The sequence below is a fragment of the Coenobita brevimanus genome, chromosome 63, assembly GCF_032717465.1.
Source record: "Coenobita brevimanus isolate Jiangsu-jjx chromosome 63, ASM3271746v2, whole genome shotgun sequence".
Classification (NCBI taxonomy): Eukaryota; Metazoa; Arthropoda; class Malacostraca; order Decapoda; family Coenobitidae; genus Coenobita; species Coenobita brevimanus.
Genome location: NC_137016.1, coordinates 41,422,457 through 41,434,956, shown reverse-complemented (window position 1 = coordinate 41,434,956; position 12,500 = coordinate 41,422,457). Strand labels below are relative to the sequence as shown.

The following is a 12,500-nucleotide window of genomic DNA, read 5'->3' as shown; positions in this document are numbered from 1 at the left end:
ATCAAAGTCAAATGCGGTCAAAAGGTCAATAAGCTCAAATGGAGTCAAACTGGGTCAAAAGGTCAAATAGGGTCAAGTTGGGGATTAAAAAAGAAGTACTAGTGACATTATGAAGGTGACACTGGCATAAAAAAAGGGGGGTCAAATGGGGTCACATGAGGTCAAAATGGGGTAAGAGAGGGTCAAACTCGTGTCAAAAGGGGTCAAACAGCTTGAAGAAGGATTAATTCTGGATGTTACTCTCCCTCAGTGGAAAGGTCCGGCTTTAAACAGGACTTTATACAGAAGAGAAAAAAAGAAGAATGGATATGGAAAGTGTGTGTGTGTGTGTGTGTGTGTGTGTGTGTGTGTGTGTGTGTGTGTGTGTGTGTGTGTGTGTGTGTGAGAGAGAGAGAGAGAGAGAGAGAGAGAGAGAGAGAGAGAGAGAGGGAGGGGGGGGGTAAACCTAGACATAGTAAACAGGTAATATCCGTCCCCGGCATCACTTTACACGTTCCTTCCTTCCCTGCCTTATCCCTGCCTCTCCCTACCCCCGCTGCCTACCTTACCCCTGCCTCACCCTACATTACCTCTGCCTTCCCTTTGCCTTCTTAATCCTTACCTACCCTTACCTGCCTCAGCCCAGCCTCTTGTCCTGCCTCCCCATTGCCTGCCTAACTTCTGCCTCGCCACTCCTACTCACGCTGCCTCACCCTGCCTGCCATCATTCTGCCTCAACACAGACTCTTTTCCCGCCTACCCTCACTATGCCTGACACTGCCTACCTGCCTGCCTCACCCATCAACACAGACACTAATGGTATCTTCCCCTGCAAATATCTCCCCACCCTTACTGCACACACACACACACACACACACACACACACACACACACACACACACACACACACACTACCCTATCTCCCTTCATCCCTCCCTCCCCTCTCCCTCTCTCATTAACAGATGTCTTTCTTTTTCTTTCCTAATCCCTTTCATGCTTAGCCAACTCTCTCTCTCTCTCTCTCTCTCTCTCTCTCTCTCTCTCATTTCTCTCCTCGCTATCTCCTTTCATGCACAGCCAAATCTCTCTCCAAATCGCCTACGAACTGACAGCTGGCGACAGACGGGAGTGCTCTCTGTCTTCAAAGGAGCTGTCTATCTGGGAGGTGGTGGTGGTAATTGTTGAGAGAGAGAGAGAGAGAGAGAGGAAAATGGCCAGCAAAAGGTAGATAGGTAGACAGACACCAAAACAGAGAAAAACGAAGGAAAATGACAATCAAAACATAAGACAAAGCTAGACAGAAAGCAAAGAAAATAAAGGGGAGAGAGAGAGAGAGAGAGAGAGAGAGAGAGAGAGAGAGAGAGAGAGAAATACCTCAGCAAAGAAAAGAGCGCTAAGGAAAACGGGCCAATATGAAGGCGGTGAGAGAGAAGGCATTCAATGGGGGACTATAAAGAAAATGTTTGCACACCTTCAAGCTGTCGCATCGTGCCTCGCTCGCCTCACTCCCTGTGTGTGTGTGTGTGTGTGTGTGTGTGTGTGTGTGTGTGTGTGTGTGTGTGTGTGTGTGTGTGTGTTGATGAAGTGTAGAAAAGGAGAGAGGGGAGGAAAAGGCTGGGGGGGGAGGGAAGGGGCGGAAACGGGAGAAAGGTGAAGAGAAAATAAGAAGGAGAGGGGGAGGAAGGAAAAAGAGAACGAAAAAGGGAGAGAGATTGGAGGGGAAGAGGGGGATGAAGTGGAAAGGAAGGGAGAAGCTTCAGGGCTGGGAGATGAGGAAGGGAGGAGGGAGAATAAGGTATAGAGATGAAAGGAAACTGAGATGGGAGGGAAGAGTTGGGGGAAAGTCGAGGAGGGGGGAAGGAAAAGGGGAAAGAGGTACAGGAAGTGGGGGGAAATTGATGCGATGAGAGAGCGAACGGCCGGATGGAGAGAAAAAAAAAAAGGGGGGGTAGGGAGGAGGGGGTGGGGGCAAGGAATGACATGAGAGGGATTGTTGGGAAAAAAAAAGAAAGAAAGAAAGATAGACAGAATGGCTGAGAGAAATAATTGACTCATTTACCATTACACTAAAGAACTGAAAATAATTCCCTAACACCTTCCACCTTACTTGATGGCCAGGTAGTCAGATGGGGGGGGGGACGTTTTGAAGTGCAACCAAGGAGATTCTAACCTTACAAATGAAGCCCATTGAATTTCAATGATCCACGACTCAGTGCTCAAGATGTTCAAGTGGACCAGTGTAGACAAGTGAACAGAAGAACATTAACAAAAAGGGAAGAAGAACAATACATAACAAGGATACGGTGTCATATATAAAGTGAAATTGGGGTTGTGGTTACCTTAGACTTTTGCACCTACGATCTTTGGGGTGGAGGGCGGGGGTAATGGTCGTGCCCTCAACAACGACCTCCTACGACCTGGGACGGCATAGGGGGTCGTCTCTGCTCTCTCTCTCTCTCTCTCTCTCTCTCTCTCTCTCTCTCTCTCTCTCTCTCTCTCTCTCTCTCTCACACACACACACACACACCTTTTTCTAACCATTCCCTTTCATGCCCAGCCAAGTCACTCAACACATGGCATTAAAACTGACAGCTGGAAATTAACATGAGTGCTTTCAATCCTATCAAAGGTGTTGAGAGAGAGAGAGAGAGAGGCAAGTACACACACACACACACACACACACACACACACACACACACACACACACACACACACCTTCCAACATCTGACCTACCACTACCCCTGCCCCAGCCTGACCTAACCTCACCTAACACCCAACCCTTTCAACAAAATTACCATATGATTTTTATTTTTCACTTAAGTTACCTTTTGACGATTTTAACTAAGCTGAAGAGAAAGACTTAAAAAGATGAAGGAAACTCAATATACCTTTTTTCATACTCATCTGATACTAGTAAAAAAAAAAAAAACAATCATCCTCGGTCTTCTTCCCCTCCTGCGTCACCTCACCTGTCCTAATATAGCGTCTGACCCAGCAATACCTGCGACCTAAGATGACCTACCCTTACTAAATCGAAGCTAAACTCTGACCTCGCTCTACTTCCGTGTCATGACCTCGATCACCTGACCTGAGTTGACCTGTGTTGGTGAGGAGAGAGAAGGAGAGTGAAGATGAGAGAGATAAGAGTGTGACAGGTGGGAGTGAGAGGTGAATATGAGATTGGAGAGAGACAGAGAGAGAGGAGAGTGACATGTGAGCGTAAAAGATAAGAGAGAGAGGTGAGAGTGAGAGTGGAATGAGATACAACATGTAGTGGTGTATGATGTGTAGGAGGACTACTGGGCCTTGAGAACAGGCTCTGAGGCCTATGTCCAGAGTCGAGCACATAAAAAAAAAAAAAAGTGAAAGTGAGATGTGAGAGTGAGGGATAAGAGTGAGAGATGAGAATGAAATGAGTGATACAGGTGACTGAGGTGAAAGTGTGAAAAGAGAGGTGTGTGAGGGGTGAGAGGGAAAATGAGAGATACAGGTGAGAGAGAGAGAGAGATAAGAGTGAGAGATTAAAGTGAGAGATTAGAGTGAGAGATCAATGAGAGATTAGAGCGAGAGATAAAAGTGAGAGACCAGTGAGAGATTAGAGTGAGAGATAAAAGTGAGAGATTAGAGTGAGAGATAAGAGTGAGAGATTAGAGTGAGAGATAAAAGTGAGAGATTAGAGTGAGAGATAAGAGTGAGGAGGGTAGTGAAGGAGTGTGACATTACCTGAGAGTGTAGCGATAATGAAAAATGAATAGTGACCTACAGGTAATCGATGCCAGGTGAGTCTCCCGCACGCACGCACGCACGCAATCCACACCCACCACTATCCCTACCACAATCACGACCACGACAACCACTATCGCGACCACGACTACCCCTATCCCTACCACAACTACCACTATCCGCACCCACCTTCACCCCTTTCACTACTGCAACCACTATCAGTACCACAACTACCACCATCGCGACCAAAACTACCACTATCACTACCACAACTACCACTATCCCTACCATAACTACCACCATCCGCACCCACCTCCTCTAATATCCCTACAACCATCACTACCACTATCGCTACTACCAGGACTACCACAACTACCACTATCACTCACAACAACCACAACCACTACCACAATCACTTCCACTTTCACCACAACCATAGTCACTACAACCACAACTAACACCACCATTACCATTTTCTCCACCGCTACCACAAAACTACCACACCTATCGCCACTACCACCATCGCAACCACAATTTTAATGGTGATTTTTAACCAATAAAATCAATGTTATGTGATTTAAAGGCGATTTTTATAGGCAAGGAAAAAGTATGAGATAGATAGATAGACAGATAGATACTTAGATAGACAGATAGACACAGATAGATAGATAGATAGATAGATAGATAGACTGAGGCACTGATGGAAAGAACCCAGTGAGAAAGGTGTGTGTGTGTGTGTGTGTGTGTGTGTGTGTGTGTGTGTGTGTGTGTGTGTGTGTGTGTGAGAGAGAGAGAGAGAGAGAGAGAGAGAGAGAGAGAGAACCAATCACCACCACCGTTACTCACAAAATCAATCTTTACATCACCACCTTCATCACCACAACTCATCATCACAAAAGTTGCAATACTGTCAGAAACAATATCATCATCACCATCATCATTAACACTAAATCATCACCCTCATCACTAAATATACCACCAGCTCCATAACTCCCCCTCACCACCACAGCCATCACCATCACCACCACCAACTCCCACACACAACACCTCTATTATCATCACCATCACAGCTATCATCATCATCACCATCATCACCACCAACCCTCTTTACAGTCTCCTAACCACCACCATCACCACCACCATTTCTCTCCCTCGGCTCAACACAACCACCACTACCACCACCAACACCCCACCACCACCACCATTTCTCTCCCTCGGCTCAACACAACCACCACTACCACCACCATCACCCCACCACCACCACCACCACTATCATCAACCCCACCACCACCACCATCACCTCACTACCACAACCACCACCACCACCACCACTATCATCGCCCCACCACAACCATCACCACCCCACCACCACCACCACCTTACATAATGCTTTTCCAATCGCGCATGAGTCCATTATATATTGAAAACGATTCGGCTGGCGATACTAGACCCGCAAGGAGACGTTGTTCTTGCACGCACGCACGCACGCACACCAACCTCCTCTCACACACATACCAAACTCCTCCCACACACACTAACACACACTTAACATATAATTATACACGCGCACAAGAACATACACACATAAATAATCAGGAACACACACACACACACACACACACACACACACACACACACACACATACCAACCTCCTCCCCCCCACCAACCACACTTTACATACAATAATACACACGCACAACATACACACATACAATCAGGAACACACACACACACACACACACACACACACACACACACTAGCCCCCCACAATACACATCTAAGCTGAAAGAAATCGTCTGGAGAGTAAGATTTCCGTCGATTTCATAGAGTTAAATCCCCCTCACTCCAGCACCCCAGCCTTTTAAATATATCCCTACACTGACACCACTTCGTACATTATATAAATACCACCTCCACTTCTATACCATGTCGATATACCAGTCCATAATACCAATACTCCTTCCACACCACTACCTCCACCTGTCTACTCCACTCCACCTCCATTACTCCATTTCTCCTCCAACCTTACCTTCATACCACCAGTCACACTTCAGCATACTACGCTATTACTACTACTACTGCTAGTAGTACTCTCTCTCTCTCTCTCTCTCTCTCTTTCACACACACACACACACACACACACACACACACACACACACACAATCCCTCAAACTCTCCTCCTCAACCCATCAGACCTCGTCCTCCAACCTCCCCCTCCAACTCACCAGACACCCACGTCCCATTGAAGTCTCTGATCTTGAAGTCGTCGCCAAGTATGTCCTCGAGCGTGAACCTCTCGCCCCTCACCCTCGGACCGTCGTTTGGAGGCGTGAGGAGGAGGACAGAAGTAACGATCATGCCGAGGACGAAGCAAATGACGAGGACGGCGATGATGATGCCTTTCCAGTTCCTTTGGTTGGGGTTTGACGAGGCGAGCTCCTGAGGGGAAAGAAGGGGCACTGTCAGAGTCGGTAAAGAGGTGTGTGTGTGTGTGTGTGTGTGTGTGTGTGAGAGAGAGAGAGAGAGAAAGAGAGAGAGATTAGAGGTAGGTTGGTGAGTCTGATAGGTGGGAATTACTGAGTGTTGGTGGAAGGTGTGGAGGAGAGAGAGAGGGATTTGAGTTAGAAATAGGAGGGTTAGAAATGAGGAGGTGTGGAGGAGAGAGAGAGAGAGAGAGAGAGAGAGAGAGAGAGAGAGAGAGAGAGATAGGATAAAGGGAGGTGTGGAGTTAAAGAGAAATGAAATAGAGAGAGAGGTGGGTTAGAGATAAGGTGTGTAGGAGACAACGATGAGATTTAGAGATACGTGGAGATCAATGTGAGAGCCGGTAAAGAGAGGTGTGTTGGAGAGAGATTAGAGTTAGAGATAGAGATAGGTGGGTTAGAGGAAGCATAACACTGGGCCTTGCGATAGATAAACTGCCTGATAACAGTGGAATAATAGATAAATGCAGTATCGGGATTTTATTTAACAAGTAGATAAAAGATAAGCTGCCGGGTAGTTGTAAAGTGAGCAATGTAGTAGTGGTGAGAACAGTAGTAGTAGTAGTAGTAGTAGTAGTAGTAGTAGTAGTAGTGAGAACAGTAGTAGAAAGTGACAATAGTAGCCACGATAAGAGATAAGAGGGTATATGATAAGAGTGTATAGGACTCAAATATAACTCCTTCTTCTCTCCATAACCCTACAAAGCCACAAGCCCCTCCCCAAGCCACTCCCAAGCCCTACAAAGCCATAAGCCCCTCCCAAAGCCACCCCCAAGCCCTACAAAGCCACAAGCCCCTCCCCAAGCCACTCCCAAGCCCTACAAAGCCACAAGCCCCTCCCCAAGCCACCCCCAAGCCCTACAAAGCCACAAGCCCCTCCCCAAGCCACCCCCAAGCCCTACAAAGCCACAAGCCCCTCCCAGAGCCACCCCCAAGCCCTACAAAGCCACAAGCCCATCTGAAAAATGTACAAAATCATAAGCCCTACTAAAACCAAAACAATAAATAAAAAAAAAAAAAAACACACACCAAAAGAAGCCCATCGAGAAAAAAATGTCAAGAAAAAAAAAGAAAAACAAAAACAAACCAAACACAACAACTCCATTTAGAAGAAAAAATACAAAAAACAAACCCAAAAAAACAACAACAACCAAACACCACAAACAAACATAAGTCCTTCCAGAAAACAAACAAAACAGAAAGCTATAAACAATTCATAAACAGACAAACAAAAGTCCCTCTAGGAAAAAACAAACAAAACAAAACAAAAAAAACATGTCCCTTTAAAAACACACAAGACCCTCTGGAAAAACACAAGATCATAAAAAAACAGAAAAAAACAAACACCCTCTTCAGGAAAAACAGAAAACCAAAAACCATCTGAAGAAAATATAATAATAATAATAATAATAATAATAATAATGGCAGTAGTAGTAGTAGCAAACGTAATACCAACAACAATAATACCGTAATAATAATAATAATAATAGTAGTAGTAGTAGTGGTAAGCATAATAATAATAATAATAATATTAATAATAATAATAATAATAATAATAATAATAATACGGTTGACTGGAGGGAGGGTGACAGAAAATGGGATGGCGGGGTGGGGAAAGAAAATGCGATGTGAGGAGGGGGGAAGGGGGGAAGGGTGGGGGTGGGATGTGTTGGGTTTGGCAGGCTCTCTCTCTCTCTCTCTCTCTCTCTCTCCTGTGCCTATCTACCTACCGACCTCCTGTACCTACCTGCTCGTCTGTGTCTTCCTGTGGCTGTCTATCTATCTATCTATCTATCAACTTAATGGTGTGTGTGTGTGTGTGTGTGTGTGTGTGTGTGTGTGTGTGTGTGTGTGTGTGTGTGTGTGTGTGCGCGCAAACCTATTTCCGTTTTTCTTTTTCCTCACACATTCCTCTCTCACATACATTAAATTGCTCTCTCTCTCTCTCTCTCTCTCTCTCTCTCTCTCTCTCTCTCTCTTCATCTTTCTATAATCTACATCTATAAATATCGATATATCTGATAAACATTGTGTGTGTGTGTGTGTGTGTGTGTGAGAGAGAGAGAGAGAGAGAGAGAATTTTGGCCACATGGGAAGTTGAGTAATATCGCACAGTCACCCAAAATATATATCGCTTTCCTATCAGTTCAATAAAATCCCAAACTTTAATATTATTATTATTATTACTATTATTATTATTATTATTATCATCATCATCACTACTACTACCACTACTACCATTACTACTACTATTACTACTACTTCTCTCTCTCTCTCTCTCTCCTTTGGGTCGCAGGTGTGTGTAAAGACGCGAAAGAGAGTGTTTTTGAGTGCGAGAGAAAAAGTGAATGGGAGGGCGAGTGAGAAAGTGGGTTGAGGGAGGGGAGGGGAGGGGAGGCGAAGGGAGGGGAGGGGGAGGGGGAGGGGGAGGGGACTCACTAATTCATCAAGTATCAAGTGGTAATCGCTACGTACACAGAACACTATCCTCTACACACACACACACACACACACACACACACACAAGGAGTCGAACTAGGTCATTTCACGAGGAAGCAGGGAGGGAGGAAGAAGAAAGGGGAGTAAACAAGGAGGAGGAGGAGAAGAGGAGGAGGAGGAGGAGGGGAAAATGCGGAGAAAGAGATGAGGAAGAAGGAAAATGGAAATTAGGAGAGAGAGAGAAAGAGAGAGAGAGAGAGAGAGAGAGAGAGAGAGAGAGAGAGAGAGATGTGTTTGGGTGTGATGAATGAATGGTGTGTGTGGTGAGGTGGGAGGTGGGTGTGATGATATGGTGATGAATGGTAGTGATGGTGAGATATGATGAGTTGTAGCGATAAGTGTGGTGAACGATGGTGTGTGGTGAGGCGTGAATGGTGGCAGGTGGTGGTGATTTGATGTGATGAAGTGTTGTGGTAAATGGTGTGTGGTGAGGTGTGGTAGTGATGAGTGTGGTGAGTGATGGTGTGTGTGGTGACTGATAGTAAGTAGTGGTGAATGGTAGTGATGACAGGTAGTGGTGACAGACGACTTCCCTTCTCACCACACATCTTCCTCTCCACTTTCCATCCACATCACTCTCTCTCACTCTCTCTCTCTCTCTCTCTCTCTCTCTCAACACATTCGCTTCTCAAAAATAACCTAAGGGTATCTTCAGGAGAGAGAGAGAGAGAGAGAGAGAGAGAGGGTGTAAAAAGGCAAGTGAATAAAAGAAGTAAATTAGGATAGCGCGCACACACACACACACACACACACACACACACACACACACACACACACACACAGGTGGGGGTGGTGTCTCAGCCATACACCTTCTATATTTAGTGTGGGTGTGGAGACGAGAGGCGGAAAAGGAGGGGTATTGACGCTCCCCCCCCCTCTCACACACACACACACACATACACACACACACACACACACACACACAAACACACACCAACCACAAACACTCACCATGCTACTCACCTCACATCACTCTCTCTCTCTCTCTCAATGGCTGTTTTTTATGCCTTGTTTTAACTGGTTATTTTTTTCCCATGCATAGTGTCGTCAATAAATTCTTTCTCCGATACCAATTTTGTGTTTCAGGCTATCTCTAGTAATTCTCTCTCTCTCTCTCTCTCTCTCTCTCTCTCTCTCTCTCTCTCTCTCTCTCTCTCTCTTTTCTACATACACACGGTTCCCTATATACTCTCTCTCTCTCTCCTATTTACACACGGTTTCCTATATATTCTCTCTCTCTCTATCTCAGCTTCTACACACAGACGGTTCCCAGTGCATTTTTTCTCCAATCTCTCTCTCTCTCTCTCTCTCTCTCTCGGGCAGGTGGGTGAACTACTCGTAATCACTAATCAGTCCCCTTTCTCTCTCTCTCTCTCTTTCTCTCTCTCTCTCAAAACACCTCAGTTTCAGCCTTTATTTCCCCAAACTTTTATTTTATTTTATTTATTTTTTCCTTTACAATAACCACTGGAAAAATGACTCCCAATCAAGTTCCCCCTCCCCCCCCCTCCCAAACACCCAGGCCTCCCAAAACGGGCGGAAGGGAGGGAGGGGGAGGAGAGAGAAGGGGGAGGGGGAAGGGAGAGAGGGAGGAAAGAGAGGGAAAGGGCGATGGGGAGAGGAAGAGAGAGGGAAGGGTGGGAAAAGGGAGGGGAGAGGAAGGGAGAGAGGGGAGAAGAAGGGGAAGAGGAGGGAAGGGAAAGAGACAGGAAAGAGAGAGGAAGGGCGATGGGGAGAGGATGAGAGGGGAGAGGAAGGTGGGGGGTGGGAAAAGGGGAGGGGAGTGGAAGGGAGAAAGGGGGAGGAAGAAGGGGAAGAGGAGGGAAGGGATGGATGGAAGAGAAAGAGGAGAAGGGCGATGGGGAGAGGAAGAGAGGAGGAAGGTGGGGGAAGGATGGGAAAAGGGGAGGGAAAGGAAGGGAGAGGGGGGGAAGGGAGAAGGGGGAGGGAAAAAGGGAGGGGGAAGGAGAAGGGGAGCGAGGGGAATGGTAGGAAGGAGGGGAAAGAGGGGGAAGGGGAGGGGAGGGAAAGAGGGAAGAAGAAAGGGGAGGGAGGGGAATGATGAAAGGGGAAGGGATGCTAATATGGTGAGGGGAAAACAAAAGAGGGAAGGGAGTGAGGGGAGGGGAGGGGAGGGGAGGGGGAGGGGAAGGAGGGGGAATGATGAGAGGGGATGGGGTGATGAGGGGAGGGGAGGGGAGATGGCGAGAAAAAGCGAAGGGGGGTGTGGGGGAAAGAGGGAGAGGAGGGGGGAGGGAAGGAGGTGTAGAAGAGGAAGAGGAGGGTGGGGAAGGAAGGGAGAAGTGGGGAGATGAGACAGAAGGAGAAGAGAGAAAAATGCAAAATGGAGGAGGAGGAGGAGAAGGAGGAGGAGAGACTGATGGGAGAGAAAAAGGAGGGAGAAAGGGGAAGAAAGGAGGGAAAAATGGGGAGGGAGGTAAAAAGCCTGGGGGAGGAAAGGAGGAGGAAGGAAGGAGGAAATGGAGAAGAGAGAAGAATGGGAGGAACAATGAGAGAGAGAGAGAGAGAGAGAGAGAGAGAGAGAGAGAGAGAGAGAGAGAGAGAGTCTTGAAGGACGTGGGTGGATAAAAAGAGGAGGAAAGAGGTAAACAATATCCCTCCCCCCTCCTCCCCCCCTGCCGCGGCCATATTGAGAGAGAGAGAGAGAGAGAGAGAGAGAGAGAGAGACAAGCACGAGTAGGTGAGGGTGAAAAAGATGTAAACAAACCCCCTCCCCCCCAACTCTCTCTCTCTCTCTCTCTCACCGTATTGATCCACTCTTGTTTACCACCGGCCCGTGTAATTCATCCCCCCCTTCAGCATTTTACTCTATTTCCCCTATCGAGAGGACCCGTATTTCGAGTCCCGTATTTCCGTATTACATCACATCGTATTTCCGTATTAACCGGAAGTCCAAAATACGGAATGAATAAGTCCCGTATTAGCGCGAAATTACGGACGCGCGCATCTCAAAGTTTGAATTTTCGAGAACAAGGATTTCGAATTTATTTTCAAAGATATTCAAAATTCCTTCACTTTCATAACGCTTATATTTTTTTTTTTTTTTTTAGGGGTATCTGTTTTCTGCATAATACTGATTGACATGAGCAAGATAACGTAAAAAAAAAATGTGGAAGAAAATAAGGTTTGAATGAGAAACGGTTGGAAGGAAAAACGGTTAAATGGCTGAAGGGAGACGGTTAAACGATTGGAGGGAGAAACTGTTGGAAGGAAAAAACGGTTTAACGGTTGCAGGGAGAAACGGTTAATTGACTGGAGAGAGAAACGAATGGATGGAGAAACGGTTAAATGGCTGGAGGGAGAAACGGTTAAACGACTGGAGGGAGAAACGGTTAAACGGTTAGAGAGAGAAACGGCTGGATGGAGAAACGGTTGGAAGGAGAAACTGTTTGAAAAGAGAAACCGTTGGAGGGAGAATGGTTTGAAAAGAGAAACGGTTGGAAGAAGAAACGATTTAAATAGACTTACGGAAGCTGCGTCGTATAAAAAATAAACACATAAATAAAAAATGCGTTATCGTGCTGAATGGGTTAATATTAATCTCTCCCGGAATTGCACAAGTCCATTTTTCCATTAAGCATTTCATTACTGCCTATTGCTTCATCACGCTGCAATACTGAGCAGGAGATTTATTATTATTATTATTATTATTATTAGCATTATTATTATTATATTATCATTTTTAATTCTTGTTGTTTTTGTTATTACATTATTATTATTATCATTATTGTTATTATTATTATTATTATTATATTGTCATTTTAATCACCGGTATTATTATTAATACTATCA

At 45.8% G+C, this 12,500-nt stretch overlaps 1 protein-coding gene across 1 annotated transcript in view; it reads right to left on the bottom strand.

The window, feature by feature from the left end:
• The window catches only part of LOC145404353 (venom dipeptidyl peptidase 4-like), a 304,388-nt gene that overhangs the window by 32,722 nt on the left and 259,166 nt on the right, over positions 1 to 12,500 (bottom strand). The window contains exon 4 of the mRNA XM_080275875.1: positions 5,931 to 6,144. Within this exon, the coding sequence (XP_080132001.1) occupies positions 5,931 to 6,144 (214 nt within the window). The remainder of the gene's footprint in view (positions 1 to 5,930; positions 6,145 to 12,500) is intronic.